The sequence below is a fragment of the Oncorhynchus mykiss genome, chromosome 13 (assembly GCF_013265735.2).
Source record: "Oncorhynchus mykiss isolate Arlee chromosome 13, USDA_OmykA_1.1, whole genome shotgun sequence".
NCBI classification, from domain to species: Eukaryota; Metazoa; Chordata; class Actinopteri; order Salmoniformes; family Salmonidae; genus Oncorhynchus; species Oncorhynchus mykiss.
In genome coordinates, this window is record NC_048577.1 from 47,049,967 (window position 1) to 47,071,339 (window position 21,373).

The window sequence follows — 21,373 nt, forward strand, 5'->3', positions numbered from 1 at the left end:
CACCGGCTCTGCCCGGCGACACACACACTGACCCTCTAAAAGATGCTTTACTAGCTACTGTTTTCAACTAAAGGGATTTGGTTCTGTATATGACACTGATTACATGACAGTATATGACAGCTTTACACAAATCTCATAGTTGAAGGGATATTTGACCAAAACACAGCTCTGCTTAAAAGTTGATATTTCAACCTTTAATGTTTGTTTTCCTCCCGCTGTAAGGGGATTTCCTTTTATTCTAATAATATTTATGTACTGTAAGATATATCAATGTTTCCTTTTCCTTTTCATCTTTTCAAACACTTCCAAACAACCTTTCCATTTTTACAGGCCATCTGTTTGTATACACCAGGATCAAAGTCAAAGCCCTGCACAAAATTCTGTTTCACAAAATAACTACATGACCGACAAAATAACTCACTCTGGAATAAGAACCTCTAAAAACATCCGATATTCCGTCAAATATGAGATCAAAATCAAGATAGAGTGCTATCTGATAAAAAAAGGGTTGTTTGAGTAGTTTAATTTGGTCAAGGAATGTGCTAGACCCATCTACTGTGCTTCCAGGCAGCCTGCCTCAGCTTGGTGTGGAGACCCCGTGCAGCGACCCTTGTCACCTCGGCTGATCTCTCTCTCCCGCCTCTGATCTGGCTTGCAGCAGTGGCAGCCAGCGGCGGGTGCTGGTTCACCGCGTGACTGCAGTAGCTGTCTGTGTAGCGAGATTAAAGGGTCCGTATCGATCCGCACTGTGCTCATGCATTTTGTATGAGGGAGACATTGTCAAAGAGGCATCTCGGATTAAAAAGAGGGTAGAGGGAGAGTTCCAGAAAATATGCTGAACTCTGTGAAAAATCCCCTAATGTTGAAGTGTTATGTATGTAAACTCCCTTTAATATAGTAAATTGCCGTGAACTCTCATCGACCGGAGAGATAGTCGTTTTTCAATGCTTTTCTTTTTCATTTGCTGCTTGTAATGTTTGCATTTCTGGTTAAAAATGAGAGAGAAAAAAAGGAGTCAAAAAAAAGAGAATAGGAAGTGGCAGCTAGAGACAGTCTAATGGCGGCACTGAGTCTGTTGGAGAATGCTCAAGTAGAGTGTGAATTATTTACCATGTGTGGCTAGTGTGCGCATAATAAAGTCATCCCACCCAGCAACACCAGTCAAGAGTGACCAGGAGTATACAAGGAGTATACAGTCCTACTATTCTCTTCTACAAATCCTTTCTTGCAATCATGTAAAGATTTGTCCTTTAACATCATTTTGTTGGGGCCTTTGTTTAGAAAATCCAACTGACCTAACCAAAGTTGTCAAAATCGACTATTTCAAATTCTCATGCGGATTTTCAAATCACAAGTTGTTACTTTTCAAAGGTCTTTGCCTTTACACATAAACAATTATGTAGGTGAATTAACCTGAAATGCCCAATATAAAAAACATATAAAAAATGGTTTGCAAATATGGGCCTTTCATATTTGTTGATCTGTACATCCCAGGAATACCTAATGCCTGCATCTTGCTTTGATGATTTTTTTAGAAACATACATAGAGTTTTTACAGTCAGCAGTTTTATTATTCCTCTTACATATTTTCTGCTGGTTATCCATGCATACTGTACGTATATGAAGCATAGCCATGTTTTGACAAAATGCCTACGTTAAAGCCTTTATATTTATCATAATCCTAGACTCTTAAACCCCCCCAGCACATGTCAATCTCACCTGAACCTCTGTGAAAACAAGACAGAGTTATCAATGCATGATTATTCACCATGTGGGAGAGAGGGAGGGAGAAGAGACACTACCAGTGACCAACCAGGATGATTCAAACACACTGATCTCTGGGGGTCAAACAGGGCCTTCTGTCCTCAGTGGCAGCTGATCTGAAACTGAGCCACTGATATAGACCATCTATCAGAAGGCTCATTCATGCTTTTCTTTACTAGCATGTCGTAAGGACGTATCCAGTCATGCTGTAAATATGGAAAACACAGACACCTGCAAACGCACCTGCAAACGCACCTGTGCACGCACGGACACAGGCACGCACACAGGCGCACACACACACGCAAACGCACCTGTGCACGCACGGACACAGGCATGCACACAGGCGCACACACACACGCAAACGGAACCTGTGCACGCGCGGACACAGGCACGCACACAGGCGCACACACACGCAAACACGCAAACACAGACACACAGACACACACACAGTCTGATATAATGTCCTGGGGAAGCATTAGCACATATATCAAGGTAAAGTTACACATGAAGAGATAAACTGCCTTTTACAGCATCAACAATCAAAGCATTTAGTAGATTGGACACAAGCACGTTCTGGGAGCTGGATCTGACTAATCTACAAATGGCTTCTTGTTATTAAACTGCTAATTCAGAGGATTAAAGGATCCATGAGAACACAATCCTCTTTACTGGATGTTCCTTGGATGCTGAAGGTGGCTTAAATATTCATTAAGCACACACACACGTGCACCCATATGCGCACATACTCCTACTACTCCTACAGACACAGATATACACAGATATCCTACAGACACAAACATGGAGGTTCACGTGCTGTATCTGTCTCATACACACATGCACACACCTGTCTTCATATACAGTACATAAGACCCCCCCCCCCCCCCCACACACACACACATGCACACACCTGTCTTCCTGTATAGTACAGAAGACCCCCCCCCCCCACACACACACACACACACATGCACACACCTGCCTTCATGTGCAGTACAGAAGACCCCCTCCCCCCACATACACACCTGCCTTCATATATAGTTCAGCAGACCCCCCCCCTCTTCCCCTCACACACGCACACACACACACACACACACCTATGTTCATATACAGTACAGCAGACCCCCCCCCCCTCTTCCCCCCACACATGCACACACACACACACCTGTTTTCATAAACAGTACAGCAGACAACCCTATCTAACTGATTAATCCCTTTCATTCTTTTTTGGGGGGGTTCACACCGTCATTCCTCCTCTTTCTGGGTCCCAAAACATAATTTGAAGACTGAGTCTCTGTGTCATGAATCACCGTGAGGAAGAGCTCTTAGGTAACGGCATTCAACAGAAAATATGCTCTGTGCATGATAGCAACCATTTTTCCAGATAAGCAGACAAACTACACCTCTTCTACAGTAAATTGTAAATAAGAACAGTATATCAATGATAACTTGACAATTCATCATGTGTTAATGGAGATTTTCTCTTACTGATTCTAAACTGGTACAATAACATACAACTTATGCATACAGTCTCCTCAGCGTCAGGATTTTTTTAAAGTAAGTTATTTCAGGCATTTCGAGTTTTATTATTAAAAAATTAAGGTACATTTCAACAGGGGCGCAACTTTCACTGGGGACGTGGTGGACATGTCCCCCCACATTCTGAAATTTTATTTTTGCCCCCTCCAGTTTTATCATTGGAATGTGATACAAAACGAGGCAACGGTGTGCTTTAGGACCATGCGGACGTTTCCGAGCGGTTGGGTAGGCTGTTTGGAGTGTTTATCCGACAAAAATAAAGAAATTACAAAAAAAAGGTTATGTCCCCCACACTTCTAAAACCAAAGTTGCACCCCTGCATTTCCATATCTAAATGATCTATAAAATGTTATGAACGGGAACCTTTGATTGTACATTTCCCCGTTGGGTTCCGGTGGTCTAAGACAGGCTGTAAATGTACACAGAGCATCAGAGTAAAAGTCAAAGACTCAAAGCTGCAGCAGAAGCCAATGGAAAGGTAATGTAGTATTATGAAGAACTACTCTCTGAGGATTACATTACCTGACTTTTACACTGAAATGAACACTGTCATTTATACTGACCTTTTTAGAATGTATGAATGTGCTGTCTGTGTCATTTTAACTGAGGTCCTCAGCAGGTTTCCTGGTGAAGAAAAACAGACTGAAACCAGAATAGGTCCCCTGTGTTTTAATCAATGGGAGATACCAAAGATACAGTACTATTACAATACTTAACACATACTGTAACACGCCATCACTATAACTGCTTTATTTAACAATGTGTTTATTATTAAAACTTCCCTAACAATACTTCCAATACAGTCGATAACACTAATACAACTACTGACACTAATACCATTGCTACTAATGACAATAACAAAAATAGAAACCTATCTGAACTGTGACAAGTGTTTCAGGATTACAATTTGACTCCTAATGGGTTCTCCTGTAACGCTTTAATTCACTACCTATGTGATATCAATTCCATTATAATCTCATTAAACTACTGCACACTGAGGTGATTTCAAATGAATGTGAAACAGCCAACCGCACACTCCTTCCTAACTGAGCAATAATTTGAACTCATTATTATTGTCCATTATTAAATTAATGAACTTAATGGACTTATTTTCCAAATTGCAAAGACCCCTGGCAACATGTTTTTGATTCCATTAGCAGACATACTGGAGGAAATGAGACACACAGAGGTGTGTGTGCAATTAGCCTACCGCTGTGTGCTAATCTTATACTGACTCCATGATGACCACTCTCACCATGCAAGACATGATGTTAAATCTCCATTTTATAAAATAATAAAACACTCCTGTCACAAGGTGTATCATATGTTGCCTACGTCACATTCACATGTGACAGTTTTTGAGTAACATTTCATGCGAGTGGTTAGGTGAAATTTGACATTTTCTTATAGATAGCCACTTGACAAATTTGCAGGAAAGAAGAAAGCGGACTATCTGCATAAATGCTAGAGGGCAATCGATACCTCACCAACCATAACTGACGCATGTTGATATGGATATTGAATTCTGTATTTAATTAAAACCATACTCCTGCGCTCACTGTCAGAATTCCACAGCTCCACTGTGGATAGTGTTAGACGAGAAGAGGGTTGTACAGTGATTTGTGTTCATCACAGCATGACAAAAAGAACAAGAGAACTGGCCAGTGTGTCAGCACCACATCAATCAGTAATCACATTTCTGTTCTGTTCTCTCCCCCTCTACACTGAAGGACAACGGCACCACACAGACTCCTCAAAAACACACATCGTCCTGTCTTATCACGTCAACAATTTAACACTCATGTTAGATTTAAAGCCTCCCCAAACCTAAGTGTTTTTTTCTCAACAGGAAGTCATCTAAGGGAAGGGCAGACAAAGAGGTATTAAAAGTTATATATATTATATTGTATTATAACATCAACAAAATATAATAATTGTCAAATTATGCTTTGCAATGCAACTCAAATGAATGTAATTATTTTTTAAACGTACTGTAATCATATTGTATAAAGAAGTCATTTAAGGTGAACAGCTTTGCTTTCTGTGCATGTCCTTTAAATCCACAAAGTCTGAGGTTGACATTTGCAACAAACAGCCCATAGGCTGATTCCTGCAACAGAATTAAGAATGGGGCCGCGGCGTTGTAATTTGTTGAAGAAGATAGAATATGCAATTATATTGTAGGAAGTGTCTTAACTTTGTTTACTGTAAACATCCAACATTGACAGTGTCTTTACATCGTAGAAATAAAAAACAGCTGCATAATTTAAAACAACAGAGACCAAATGCTCCTCTGAGGTACAGAATAAGCGCTACATGATATCCTATGAATATCAATGGGGTATAAAAAATTCTGCTCCCCTGAGAGACCAATAGTATACCTCTAGTTATAACTCATTTTGATTTCAAATAGAGTCAATGCCTCAGTTTTTCAACCTGCATTTTGCTGCAGCCCAATGCAATAGCAGCACGCAATGTCAGAACCACAGTAAACGAACGGGCTTTTAAACCAAGTTAGTGCATTCTGTACACAACCAAAGCCAGTATGAATGGGGTCTGAATGAGAGAGACAGAAAGAGGGGACCTCGCGCGACCCAGGGGCCAAGGTAACTACACTTCCACTACAGTATTCACTGCTCATTTGGAAGTCTTTAGTTGTCAACAAAATCAATTTTTCGAGCAAGTCTCCAGTCTCACTGGGTACGGGTCGTAAAATATTTAACCAGTATAGAGATCTGGCAAGTCATTGGTTTAAAAAGAACACACTGCTTTCAGACTAGGCTTCTCTCTATCTCTTCAGAGAGAGCCAGTGGTGATTTGTCTGCCCAGTAAAAAAAAATTTTTGCAACCAAAGATTTGGCAAAACAGTTAAAGTGATTTGTTGGGATTGCCAGTTGAACCATGAAGTGCAATGAAAAATGACAAGCACACTTTAGACTGGCTACCGTCACATTATTCCAAAACATGTATGCACTTACATATTTTGGAGCAAAAAAATTGCTGTGTCAACAGCGTCAGATTATACAGCATTTCAATGAGAATTATTTATCAGCTGAACCTCAGTCATATTTATGGGCTCCTCTGCACAGATGAAGAGAGCCACCTCCACACTGCTGAATATTTCTCTTTCTAGTCTACTTTAACGGGGGCTTTGGCCAGCACACATTAAGGCTGTTGGGCATATGAAAAGACACTGGCAGCTAGTGCAGGCTGCTGGGTCACTTCATGGGCAGAATGGACATATGATATCACAATCGTGTCACACATGTAATTACATGTGACTAATGTGATTTACAAAACACATAAAGACAAACACACACATGTGCGCACGTGATTTGAATTTGATTTGTGTTTGTTTGTCTTTATGTGTTCTGTAGACACACACACACACACACACACACACACACACACGCACGCACGCACGCACGCACGCACGCACGCACGCACGCACGCACGCACGCACGCACACACACACACACACGCACGCACGCACACACACACACACACACACACACACACACACAGTATAGAGTCCAATACTGACATGGGGTGAAATGAAGGTACCTGTCCTCATCATCCAAGGCCTGTGTGTGCCTGACCTGAAGAGAGGAGGGGTAGGGGAGGTAAGGGGAGGCAGGCCTGGGGCATGGCCAGAGGAGGCAGGCTGAGAGAGTAAAGAGCCATCCACAGAGACTTATAAAGTCCCAACTACAATTTACAGGGAATGCTGAAATAGTAGTGGCCACTGGCGGGTCATGCTGTCGAAGGCACTCTTTTATTTGCTTCATTCCCTTTGACAGCGCCTCTCGATTAGGGTCATAAATCCCTTGAAATCGGTCAATAACCTATAACACTAATGCCACTCTCCTGACATTCATTTTACTGCCTGGGTGCCACAATGTTTCTTAACCCATTGCACGTGACAGAGGATTTTATACTGGCCTCGATTGATTCAGAAGAGTATATAACAACCTTTATATAGTGTGTTTGTGCTTCTATAAAATAACATGAATATGGAGAGGGTCCAGACAGGAGAAAATTCTGTTCACTAGCTTGTTTTATTGGATGTTCTCTAAGTTAGCAGGATATCACAGAGGTAAGATAACACCCAAGCAACTGGCAACTCTGATTTACAGCATAATATTTTGTTTGAATTTTATGAGTACATAACCTGATAATTATATTTGAATAAGTGTATAGCCAGGCTGTATCACAACCGGCCGTGATTGGGAGTCTCATTAGGGCGATGCACAACTGGCCCAGCATCGTCCAGGTTTGGCCGGTATAGGCCATCATTGTAAATAAGAGTTTGTTCTTAACTGACTTGCCTAGTGAAATAAAGGTTAAATGAAATAAACATAAAATATGAAAGAGTGGAAACCACCCAAATAAGATTTATTGTTTCGGGCTCGAGAGACGGAGGAGAAGTGAAGTCAATTCCTTATCATGCGTGGCAAGTTGCCAGTGGATATGTTTTTTCCATTCTCACTGGGGCTTCTCCTCCAATCGTTTTTGTGTGTGGGAACTGACACTTCAGGGCATATCCATGCCACAGACGTGTTACTGATGTGCATGCCTTCTGTTCCAACACTGATGACAGAATGAAGAATCGCCATATGAGACATACTCATGGAATTACCCACAGTGCAACAGGGCAAAACAAGAGGAATTTATGAGGCACATGCGAACGAATTGTGTGGATAAAATATATATTCTGAACACAAACGGAATGGGATTTCAAAATAATCTTTATGGTGTACCCGTGTGTTCGCATGTGCCAGGGATGAGTTATTTCATGATCAGACAGACTGAGGTAAAGGGTTCAGACTCTGATCAGACAGACTGAGGTAAAGGGGTTAGACTGATCAGGCAGACTGTGGTAAAGGGTTCAGACTCTGATCAGACAGACTGCGGTAAAGGGTTCAGACTCTGATCAGACAGACTGCGGTAAAGGGTTCAGACTCTGATCAGACAGACTGCGGTAAAGGGTTTAGACTGAGGTAAAGGGTTCAGACTCTGATCAGACAGACTGAGGTAAAGGGTTCAGACTCTGATCAGACAGACTGAGGTAAAGGGTTTAGACTGATCAGACAAGCTGCGGTAAAGGGTTTAGACTGATCAGACAGACTGCAGTAAAGGGTTCAGACTGATCAGACAGACTGCGGTAAAGGGTTTAGACTGATCAGACAGACTGAGGTAAAGGGGTTAGACTGATCAGACATACTGAGGTAGACTGATCAGACAGACTGAGGTAAAGGGGTTAGACTGATCAGACATACTGAGGTAGACTGATCAGACAGACTGAGGTAAAGGGTTCAGACTGAGGTAAATGGTTCAGACTCTGATCAGACAGACTGAGGTAAAGGGTTCAGACTGATCAGACAGACTGAGGTAAAGGGTTTAGACTGATCAGACAGACTGAGGTAAAGGGTTCAGACTCTGATCAGACAGGCTGCGGTAAATTGTTTAGACTGATCAGATAGACTGAGGTAAAGGGTTTAGACTGATCAGACAGACTGAGGTAAAGGGTTCAGACTGATCAGACAGACTGAGGTAAAGGGTTCAGACTGATCAGATAGACTGAGGTAAAGGGTTCAGACTGATCAGACAGACTGGGGTAAAGGGTTCAGACTGATCAGACAGACTGAGGTAAAGGGTTTAGACTCTGATCAGATAGACTGAGGTAAAGGGGTTAGACTGATCAGACAGACTGAGGTAAAGGGTTCAGACTGATCAGACAGACTGAGGTAAAGGGTTCAGACTGATCAGATAGACTGAGGTAAAGGGTTCAGACTGATCAGACAGACTTGGGTAAAGGGTTCAGACTGATCAGACAGACTGAGGTAAAGGGTTCAGACTGATCAGACAGACTGAGGTAAAGGGTTTAGACTGATCAAACAGAATGCGGTAAAGTGTTTAGACTCTGACTGTGTCTCGTTTTAAATGACTGAATTCTCTAAATTGCCTGGAAATAAATCCTGTCTCACTCTTAAGTCTAGCTGACACACACTATGAGCCCAAAGCCTATGAGTTATCTTTCCAATCAGTGTTCAATCATCCATGATGTCTTATCTTATTGATCAGCCTTAAGTATATTGTGTAAGACATCATAAAAGAGGGCAAAATGGTTGAACCTTTGTTCCAGTTTCTCTGTAGATCATCTTTTTTTGTTAAGTTGGTGCCATAAGCCTCCCTCAATATTTCATTTTCCTAGTCCTTGAGCACAGTGTGGGGTGAGCCGGGGCTGCAGGTGAAATGGGGGCTGGGCTTTGGCGCCGTGCATTCTTCTCCTGAATACGCTGCGAGGTACAATCTAACACATTCATGTTCATTCACTGACACACGGCCAGGAAACTAATGTACAGTATATCTTATCTGATGTAATATTACCATGCTAATGTCTTTGCTAGTATCTAACATACATTGAAGTCGGTAGTTTACATACACTTAGGTTGGAGTCATTAAAACTCTTTTTTCAACCACTCCACAAATTTCTTGTTAACAAACTATAGTTTTGTCAAGTCGGTTAGGACATCTACTTTGTGCATGACACAAGTCATTTTTCCAACAATTGTTGACAGACAGATTATTTCACTTATAATTGACTGTATCACAATTTCAGTGGGTCAGAAGTGTACATACACTAAGTTGGCTGTGCCTTTAAACAGCTTGAAAAACAGGGATGGCAGCATCATGTTGTGGGGTGCTTTGCTGCAGGAGGGACTGGTGCACTTCACAAAATAGATGGCGTCATGAGGAAGGAAAAGTATGTGGATATATTGAAGCAACATCTCAAGACATCAGTCAGGAAGTTAAAGCTTGGTCGCAAATGTGTCTTCCAAATGGACAATGACCCCAAGCACACTTCCAAAGTTGTAGCAAAATGGCTTAAGGACAACAAAGTCAAGGTATTGGAGTGGCCATCACAAAGTCCTGACCTCAATCCCATAGATAATTTATGGGCAGAACTGAAAAAGCATACTAATTGAGTGTATGTAAACTTCTGACCCACTGGGAATGTGATGAAATAAATAAAAGCTGAAATAAATCATTCTCTTTACTATTATTCTGACATTTCATATTCTTAAAATAAAGTGGTGATCCTAACTGACCTAAGACAGGGAATTTTTACTGGAACTAAATGTCAGGAATTGTGAAAAATTGAGTTTAAATGTATTAGGCTAAGGTGTACTGTATGTAAACTTACAACTTCAACTGTATGTGCATTAGCCAGTTTCCATTTTACTACCAAACTGGCTCCTCTGCTGTTCATTGTTCCAGGCAGTTGTTAAAGCTGCAGTTCCTCTCTGTCTTTTTCCATCTCAGCCTCGTGACAAAAAGCCCCTTGAACGATCTGGCCTTTAATCACTAAAACAGATTTTATTTTTCCTCTCTCTGGAATGGCTGGAGCTGAATTGACGTGTAGCCTCCACAGTGCCGATGCAAAATGGCCGTCCCAGTAACGGCTCACAAGCCCCTGGACAACCTGAGGCAAGGCCATCCAATCCCACATCATTAAGGCTAGAGTCCTTTATTGTGTTGGAAGGCATTAAACGGTGCGCTGGCTCTAGCCCTGAAGTCACACTCCACTAGGAGAAAACAGCAGAAAAATAACAGCACAGCTGGATAATGACTTTTCCCTGGGAGGCTGACCATGTGTATGAAAGTGCTAATGATAGCAGGTACAATAAGCGAGCGCAAGGCTTTTACTGCGTCCAGATATATTTTCTTCAGCTAAACTTGCCAGTGATTTCCCCCATGTAGGTGTCTTTCTGTAGTTTAAGAAGAGCCCCCCACCCCCCTCCTCTCCTCCTCTCCCTCCATTCTATTCCTTCTCCAGTATCTAATCTCCTTATCAGCTGTACAGCTAATATCAAAGAGGACTGCGGTGTGAAAATCCTGCGAGTAAAACCCACTGTCGGAGTCTAATTACAATTAGCTGGGCTCCAGACCCATTAGGCCTGGGGGGAAGAGTGCAAAAGCGCAGAAAATTAAAGCTACTGATCGCTAATGATCCCACAGACTAAAGGAATGGGTTCAGATTTGGGGATCTCTGAAATATACCCCGTCTCTTCTTCCTGTTTCTAAGTCTAAAGGCTGATCTCCAGGCCTTCTTTCAAATGCTCTGAGGGAAGGTGCAATTACGATGTATCCACGAGTTTTGGAGGCTGAAAGTTGTTCAACTGTTGGGGTGACACAGCCATTATTGTCTTGATATTAAATAAGACAAAACATATCCTGCTAAAAACCTTGAGAATGTAGACGATAATAGTTTCTCCGCAAAGCTTTATAGCACACCAAAGTTCACGCCGTTTATGGCATGCCATGACACTAGCCCGTGTCTGCGTGTCATGTGAGTAGTAAAACGAGCCTATGAAAGTTAATGAATGGTTATTAACCGCCATTATCCCGTGTTACGAGTAACTTCATATTGATTTATGTACCTCACATCTTCACAAGTTCCCTTCAAGTGAAGCACTACTAAAATTCACCTTAAAAAGGAAATACCTCTCGTTTGATGATGTAAGCCCCAAGTTCTTCCTGGCGGCTGTGTTAGAGATAGAAGAGTCCAGTGTTATTAGGGCCGTCAGGTAAGTGTGTGGCGACAGCGACAGCGGCCTGGGATGGGGGTGGAGGGAGAGGCGGCTAGCACCAGCTAATGAAAGCGTCTCAGGGAGTACTAAAGAGTCTACGTGACACTACTCCTAATTCGTCTGTCTGAGGACACAGATCAATTAATACATTAACAAACGATCAGAGACACTTCATCTTGCAATATGAAACCAGCAGCCTGGACTTGCTGCCCGGCCTCCCGTCCTGAATGGCTGATCTGCTCTACTTCCATACACTGCAGTCCTCCATGCATCTCAACAGCCTCCACTAGTCAGACAGATAAAGATGTTGTAGATGCACGTTTTGCTACAATTATTGTAACTGTTTTAATCTAATTTCATGACTCTCTGGATAATATGAGTCATTCAAAACTACAGTAGTTTGTTCAGATTTCTTTTTCAGATTCCTGATAGACTTTTCTTTGCGTTCTGACAAAACATAGTAACACTAAATGTTCATAATTTTAGTTTACCTTTATTTAACGAGGCAAGTCAGTTAAGAACAAATTCTTATTTTCAATGACAGCCTAGGAAAAGTGGGTTAACTGCCTGTTCAAGGGCAGAACGACAGAGTTGTACCTTGTCAGCTCGGGGATTTGAACTTGCAACCTTTCGGTTACTAGTAACCACTAGGCTACCCTGCCGCCCCAATGATGCCATTACAAATCTGAATCACGAACATTGGGACAGAGTATTCCCAGAGTTGTTTTATTTTATTTATATCTAATACAACCAATCACCTCTTGGCTCAGTAACGTGATGCCTCACCCCAACACATTAGGCATTGTCTAGCCATGGAACCCCATGTTGTTTCAAACACACAAACAAACCATTCAAATACAGTAGGTCAAACATACTGAAAGATTCAGTGGATTCAGTGGCGGGGACTGGCACAGCCATTACAGTAATTTGATCATCCTGTTGTAGGAGAACTTTCCTGCAATGCAGGAAATGTAAAACTTGTATTGTATTTGAGGTCACTTTGACTTGATTTTCCCTAACAAAAAAATTTATCAACCCATTCAAAAATGTCCATTAATTATAATCCACATAATAATTCCCATTTCCTATTGCTACAGGATTATTTTCCTGCTGTAGTAAATTGGCTCAAATTAAGATCCTACATCTGTAGCGTGAGTGAGTGTGTTGGTGGTGTGTTGGGGAAGTCAACAGTAAACCAACGCTCCACACCAGCCAAGGCAGCCATATATCCACTCTGCTCTCCCCCCATTACCAGGCTCTCTGCTCAGCAGCCAGGACCCTGCCCTGCTCAATTATTCATGGCATTCAGGGGAAGACAGAAACATTCATGTTTTCTCCCCTCCTCGCCTCCTCTTCTAATGCAAAGGAACAAACGAGTGAAGAGAATGGCCACCCATCCATTCCTCCCTCTCCATTTCTCAATCGTCCATCTCTTGGATTATTCCGGTTTGCTCCAACTGTAGTGACAGAGGTGGAGGTGGTGGTTGGGGAGATGAGGGCAGTAACTAACACTGACCAGACGGTCTGTTGCTGTTTGGAGATTTACTTCTGGGAGGAGGAGGAGATGGTGGTGAGTGGTACCCAGGAGTATGCTGCATAACCAGGGCCTGTCTTTGGATCCACATTCATCTATATCAGGGGGCAGCAGGGAAATGTAAGCCAAAGGTAATTGCCCCGGATAAGAACATCTGCTTGGTGAATAAATATTCTAATGAGGGGAGCTCACAGGTTCCCCAGACTGATCCAGTGCTGACAGTCCTCCGGAGGGACGACAGGTAATGCTCAACACCTGCACCTCAAATGGGAGAGAGACGCTCCCTTCCTCCCTCCCCTGCCACAGTAACTAAATGCTGGGCGACAACAACACACACCACAGCATTGTGTAAATCTTCTCCCAAATTAACTGGGTTAGATAAAGATTCCAGGAGTGCCAGCCAGGCCCCCTCTGTGCCACACTGTCCATGACCAAGCCGCAACTTCTCCCAGCATGCAGCTGTGTGGCACAGGAAGGGAATGGCTGAGATGTGGCGATGAAAGAGGAGGAGTAGTCAGGCTAGATTGAGCGAAGGAGCCCCGTGGCACACACACACCTTCAAAGAGGCCTGCTCGCTCAAAGACATGGAGATGCCTTTCCCAATTAGCATCAAACCCCTGTTAGCACGTAGCACCTCACAGGAACACTTCATTGCTTTGACTGCTGGGTAGGCCTGTGTCGGACAGTTTTACTCTGCCTAAACTGCAGTACTATAGAGGGAGTAGGGGAGCAGCTAGGGCTCCACTTTATGTCATGTTTTTGATATATAACATTCTGTATTATTCATACACTTGGCTGTTGCTTTAATGGAAAATAACAAATAATTCTGAGGCTCAGAATGGACTGAACTGGAGGCTGGTAGAGTCGACTATCTTCCTCCACAGCCAATTCTCCCCTCACTGAAAAAATGTATGTCTGTAAATTAATATGGATTGCAAAGAGCTGCAATCTGCATTACTGTAGACATCTCAACATAGAAGGGAGGAATAACAGAGGGTATTGAGTGGGGATGGTTGTGGTGGGGAGGGAATGGAAAACCACACAGCAGACACAACTGATCTGACTAATTACCAATGATCTCATACACAATTAATTAGCACCTCTGGATAAAGCACTGTACACACTCTTACTGTATGTTTTACACAACTTATTTATGGTCAAAATGTTTTGGAGTGGAATGAAAAGGACTAAGCTATGGGTGATAAAATGGGAAATAAAACCCCTTTAAAATACGTTCAAACAAGACATCCATAAACAGAGAATCCAAAATGTGGCCCCAGAAAGTGTAGCAGCAACAGTTTGAGGAACTGGTCAAAAAAAACAGATATAGCTTCAAATGGTCCATACATGCCGGTTGGTTTAATTGTTAACTATGTCTGCAGAATGTGAACGGAGGGAGAAATATGGTAAGGTGAAAATAATATCCAGTTAAATAAATCTTTGGTGAGGAGGTTGAATAAATCTCAGGTGAAAAGGGAGGTAAGTGGCAGGCTTCTACAGAATATGGTTAAACAACCCAGTGCTCTCCCATCAATAAAACAACACATGAAAGTTGAATAATCATCAGCTCTGTTCATGCATTTGGGAGGTGTGACACACACCCCGACCACAACTGAAGAGAAATGGAACAATTGTAGACGTGTGCAAACACAATTTGACCAACTGCGACAAAACTGCACTAATGAAATCACCACCGACCGGGTAGTTTTGCAATGTTCCTAACACACACACACACACACACACACACACACACACACACACACACACACACACACACACACACACACACACACACACACACACATCTCTGAGCAGGCATCTCTGAACTGCAGTTCGAGGCAACACAAAGGTCAACAAAAAGAGAGCAACTCTGTGGTACAGTACTCACCCAAAAATACATCATCATTTCGGATGTGGGACAGGTGAGGTGCAGGCACGGCGGAGAGTGTGGGGTTGAGCAGCGGGACAAGTCCAGCCAGTTTGAGCGTCAGGAAGAGAAGCGAGTCCGACCGTTTGGAACGAGTGCTTTACTGGTCCCTCTTCCACTGGGGCAGCCCTCCCTCTCAACTGTTCAATGGGGCTCGACTAGCTTTCCCCTCTTCTCTTCTTCCTCTGCCCTTCAATTTTCACAAGCCGCCTTTTTCCTCTTCTTTCAGCCTCACAGAGAAGAAGCAGACAGAGAGAGAGGAAAGCTTGGGAGGTGTTCTAACCCTTTTCTTTTGACACTCTTGCCTCTCCACGCCACTCACTCACTTTCTCTCTCTCTCTCTCTCTCTCTCTCTCTCCTTCTCTCACTCTATCCTGCTCTCTCTCTCCCTTGCTCTCTCTCTACTCCCTCCACCACTCGATTTTCTCTCACTCTTTGGCTTGTGCTGTCTCTTATTGGTGAATGTGGAATCAGTCAGTACAGCGCGGAGGCTCAACTACAGCAGGAGCAGCCTGCGCCTGACAGCTGCCTCCAGCATTCCTCCACTGGAGCCGTGTTCCTCTGCATAGAGGGGTGCTGTACTGCGCGCCGAACAAATCGGGATCTCACAGACGGTACTGTAAAATTCAGCATCCCAGGGTGGGGGATGGAGGTGGTGGGGGTTGGTGGGGGGCTGGTGATGGATAGAGCGGCAGGGGGGGGGGGGGGGGAGAGGGTTTTCTGTTGATGATGATGCTATTGATGGTGGCAGGCTATCTGAGGCGGGAGTGAGAAGATCACTCTCCTCTTTTCACTTTCTGACTGACTGAGACGATGTACTTAAGTTATGGCAGCTTCAGCTGTATGAGGAGCAGAGAGAAAACACTGCAGGGAGCACCAATAAAGACTGAATGTACTGAAAGTATGCCAAGGGGAACTAGGAGCATCAGCTTGTTCTCACTCTTTTCTACTTTTCTGCAAAGGTTGTGTGTGTGTGTGTGTGTGTGTGTGTGTGTGTGTGTGTATCTTGTTTCAGCTATAGGATCAACCAGAAATAGAGTGGTCAAGAAAAACCAAGGGGGTTCAGATGGACCAAATTGTAGTTGGGGTAGTCATATGCAGTAGGTATGGCATATGAAAGAAGAATTTGGTTAGGGGTGAGAATGAAGCTCTGTGCTGTGGGTGTGGGTGCCGAGAGACACGCTTTTGTGTGTTCTCCATCTGGCGGCTGTTAAGGGGAGGGAAGGGAGGGAGGAGGCTCGCCTATCTTTTAGACAGCATTGTAACAATGAGCCTGCCTCAGCAAATTTCTAAACATATCATCAATACACGACTGGGCGCTAACGCTTTTAATATTAACCCTGTGGCAACCAGGGCAGACTGCGGAGAGCTGGAGTGTTTCTGCGGCTTCCTCCACTGCTGGATCATCCAATAAAATACGTCCTGGGGGATGAGCTAATTTGTTGTAGGATCCTAAAGAACATTTGCCAGCCATAGAGAACATTGTGGTAATGAACAGAAGAGATATATTCAGGTTATGTTACCCATCAGTAATTGCCACATAAGGAGGCTGAGTTAAATTTGCAGTTTGCAGCTGGCTCTGAGCGAATTGTGTACACAAGGGGCCTCGTTCATATGGCATTACTGTCATCTTAAATTTATCAACTGTTTTTTTTTCTTACCCCTTTTGTTTTCTTTTAAAAATGAGGAATTGATCGTTGAAATGTAAAACACCAGACGGTTATTTTAGGAACTCCAAATATTCAGTCAAATATAGCTCATGCATAAGTAATGCATTTCTCACTACTTTGTTCTTTTGTTATTGCTAGATCACAAGAGAACCTCTCCAGCACTGTGTACACACAATCTATTATTGTGGGTATTAACATACAAGTCATCCATATCTTTTTTACATGTCCACCAGACTCAATGGATTTACATTAGCAATCACAGTGGGTAAGCGCCCCCACTCCTCCATCAATCTCTGATGGGAAATAAAAATGAAATGCACTTCTCAGGCAACTCGGATTAAGGATCACGCTTTTATCAAATACTGAAGTCTATTTCAAGTCCTCCTCATAAATAACTGAGGGGAAGGAGAGAGAGAGAGAAGGAGCAAAGAGAGAAAGGGATGGAGCAAAAGGAGAGACAGAGAAAGATGGAGGGAAGGAGGAGGGGGAAAGAGACAGGCAGAGGGGGAGAGAGAGTGCATCACGGACTGAAGCTAATACGCAGGGCACTTGGGGTTTTAGGGATTAGAAAAAAGGTAGAATGGAGAAAATAAGATGAGAATTTGAAGGCATTTTAGCATCAAATAATCCCCATGTCTCCTTTCCAGGGATCTCCAGCCCTCAATTACCCATGAAAATGGAAACAGAAAGGGAATTGGGAAGAAGATGGAGCGTCTGGGCCGAGACATGTTGTTTTTCTCCTCCTACTCTCCTACTTCTATTCTCTCACCAGCTCCATTTTTCCATCCTATATAGTGTTTACCAGGATGCTAGTGGCTTTCCCGCCCATTTAGATTTCCCACCAACGTCTAGACTCCCCCAGGGGACTCAGATGTCCATTATGGAGCCAAGAGCCTAAAGCTTTCAGAGAGAAAGAAGGAAGTAAAGGACTTAAATGCACTTTATTCAGCCCTACAATGGCCACCCTCAGCTCAGCTCAGGATCTCCCCCCTTTTATAGGAAAAATACACCCAATTGTCTTTTGGTATTTTTTTCATTAGTCCACTGTTGCTACAGATGATGCAAAAGCACATCGCCATGATGATGTGGCAAGTGACACTTTGTTTCTTGAAAGTCCAATATCTTGAACACTTGACTGCTGGCTGACATGCAATATACTGTGGGACTGTATCAACAGCGGACCAATGAAAAAATACCAAAAAATAGTTTTGAGTGGAGTTTTCCTTTAATATTTCATGGTAATCCTAGTGCTTGTTAGCAGGAATATCCCCGTATCTGCTGTTGGACCATGCCCTGTTCTTCTCATCTTTACAGTGAGAGCATTGAGCTACGGTCCTCTGAGCACTCAGCCCAGGCCCCTGCCTTGAGGACGGGGTCTTAAGGGTCTTGGTATATACTAGACATGGTTCTCTCACCCCAGCCCCATTTCTCTATTAGTCTATGGTGGCTGGTCTCAGCTGCTTCAACTAATGGGCTTTGTGCTGGTTGACCCAAAGACAGGAAGAAAGGATTCTCCATCCTGTGTCTCGTAGAAGGACTGTCTCTAATGACACTTCACTTTAAAGCGTTTCAAGAACAGCTGGTAAGGATCCACAGATGTACTTTATTCACAGGTAGATATTGATATTTCTATATGAGGAGGATCAGACTCATAACTAAGACTTCTGAACAGGTGGAAACATCCTCAAAGGTTTTAGCGATGGGGAAATAGGCCACCGCAGAAAGAAGGATTTTAAGGAAATATACTTTAAAAGTGGCATGTCCTGAAATTCTCTGAAAAACGTCAGTGCTCTACATTCCAATTGCTGCAAAACATATTGTCAATCCCAATATATGAACTAGTCTTTCAAAATGAAAGAAAGAAAATACCCAACATCAAACAGACACATACAGTACACATACATTGAGTTCACCAAACACAGCAACACACACAGACTGTACTGTATAGTCTGATGTTAATAATGCAGTGTTCACGTGGCATCTTGGTAGTGTTCAGCAACAGGGGCTGTGTAATTAGGAGTTTTCATCTATACTTTTAGTATTTATTTTCCACCACAGACAGATGCTGGCACTAAGACTGCACTCAGTCAGTTGTATAAGGAAATAATTAAACAGGAACCCATTCACCCAGAGGTGGCGCTCCTAGCGGCTAAAGACTTTAATGCAGGGAAACTTAAATCAGTTCTACCTCATTTCTATGAGCATGTTAAATGTGCAACCAGAGGGGAAACAATTCTAGATCACCTGTACTCCACACACAGAGACGCATACAAAGCTCTCCCTCACCCTCCATTTGGTAAATCTGACCACAATTCTATCCTCCTGATTCCTGCTTACAAGCAAAAATTAAAGCAGGAAGCACCAGTGACTCGGTCTATAAAAAAGTGGTCAAATGAAGCAGATGCTAAACTACAAGACTGTTTTGCTTTCACAGACTGGAACATGTACCGGGATTCTTCAGTTGGCATTGAGTACACCACATCAGTCACTGGCTTTATCAATAAGTGCATCGAGGACGTCATCCCCACAGTGACTGTACGTACATACCCCAACCAGAAGCCATAGATTACAGGCAACATTCCCACTAAGCTAAAGGGTAGAGCTGCCGCTTTCAAGGTGCGGGACTCTAACCCGGAAGCTTATAAGAAATCCTGCTATGTCCTCCGACGGACCATCAAACAGGCAAAGCGTCAATACAGGGCTAAGATTGAATCGTAATACACCGGCTCCGACGCTCGTCTTATGAGGCAGGGCTTGCAAACTATTACAGGCGACAAAGGGAAGCACAGCCGCGAGCAGCCCAGTGACACAAGCCTACCAGATGAGCTAAATCACTTCTATGCTCGCTTCGAGGCAAGCAACACTAAGGCATGCATGAGAGCATTAGCTGCTCTGGATGACTGTGTAATCACGCTCTCCGTAGCCGACGTGAGTAAGACCTTTAAACAGACGGCCTGATGGATTACCAGGACGTGTGCGCCGGGCAAGTGCTGACCAAGTCCGTAATACCAATATGTTTCATGCAGACCTCCATAGTCCCTGTGCCCAAGAAAACTAAGACAACCTGCCTAAATGACTACAGACCTGTAGCACTCACATCCATAGCCATGAAGTGCTTTGAAAGGCTGGTAATAGATCACATCAACACCATCATCCCAGAAACCCTAGACCCACTCCAATTTGCATACCACCCAAACAGATCCATAGATGATGCAATCTCTATTGCAATTTGCATACCACCCAAACAGATCCACAGATGATTAAATCTCTATTGCACTCCCATCTGCCCTTTCCCACCTGGACAAAAGGAACACCTATGTGAGAATGATGTTCATTGACTACAGCTCAGCGTTCAACACCATAGTACCCTCAAAGCTCATCACTAAGCTAAGGATCCTGGGACTAAACACCTCCCTCTGCAACTGGATCCTGGACTTCCTGATGGGCCGCCCCCAGGTGGTGAGGGTAGGTGGCAACACATCTGGCACGCTGATCCTCAACACTAGAGCCCCTCAGGGGTTCGTGCTCAGTCCCCTCCTATTCTCCCTGTTCACCCATGACTGCGTGGCCAGGCACGACTCCAACACCATCATTAAGTTTGCAGATGACACAACAGTGGTAGGCCTGATCACCGACAATGACGAGACAGCCTATAGGGAGGAGGTCAGAGACCTGGCCGGGTGGTGCCAGAATAACAACCTATCCCTCAACGTAACCAACACAAAGGCAATGATTGTGGACTACAGGAAAAGGAGGTGCGAGCACAAACCCATTCTCATCGACGAGGCTGTAGTGGAGCAGGTTGAGAGCTTCAAGTTCCTTGGTGTCCACATCATCAACAAACTAGAATGGTCCAAACACACCAAGACAGCCATGAAGAGGGCACGACAAAGCCTATTCCCCTCAGGAATAGTATTTGGCATGGGTCCTCAGATCCTCAAAAGGTTCTACAGCTGCAACATGGTTGCATCACTGCCTGGTATGGCAACTGCAAGGCCTCCGACTGCAAGGCACTACAGAGGGTAGTGTGTACGGCCCAGTACATCACTGGAACTAAGTTATTTGCTATCCAGGACCTCTACACCAGGTGTCAGAGGAAGGCCCTAAAACTTGTCAAAGACCCCAGGCACCCCAGTCAAAGAGTGTTCTCTCTACTACCGCATGGCAAGCGGTACCGGAGCGCCAAGTCTAGGACCAAAAGGCTTCTCAACAGTTTCTACCCCCAAGCCATAAGACTCCTGAACAGGTAATCAAATGGTTACCCGGACTATTTGCATTGTGTGCCGCCCCCCCAACCCCTCTTTTACGCTGCTGTTACTCTCTGTTTATCATGTATGCATAGTCACTTTAA

At 43.6% G+C, this 21,373-nt stretch overlaps 1 protein-coding gene across 7 annotated transcripts in view; it reads right to left on the reverse strand.

Moving 5' to 3' along the window:
* LOC110485195 (RNA binding protein fox-1 homolog 3-like) overlaps positions 1-21,373 on the reverse strand; it is a 416,432-nt gene that overhangs the window by 120,464 nt on the left and 274,595 nt on the right. The window contains exon 2 of one of the 7 annotated variants that reach the window (XM_036941312.1): positions 15,314-15,574. The exons of 5 other annotated variants lie outside the window; for them this stretch is intronic. In XM_036941312.1, the coding sequence (XP_036797207.1) occupies positions 15,314-15,331 (18 nt within the window). In that variant the 5' untranslated portion in view covers positions 15,332-15,574. Of the gene's footprint in view, positions 1-15,313; positions 15,930-21,373 lie in introns of those variants that run through there. One more of the 7 variants, XM_036941311.1, reaches the window with a different exon arrangement.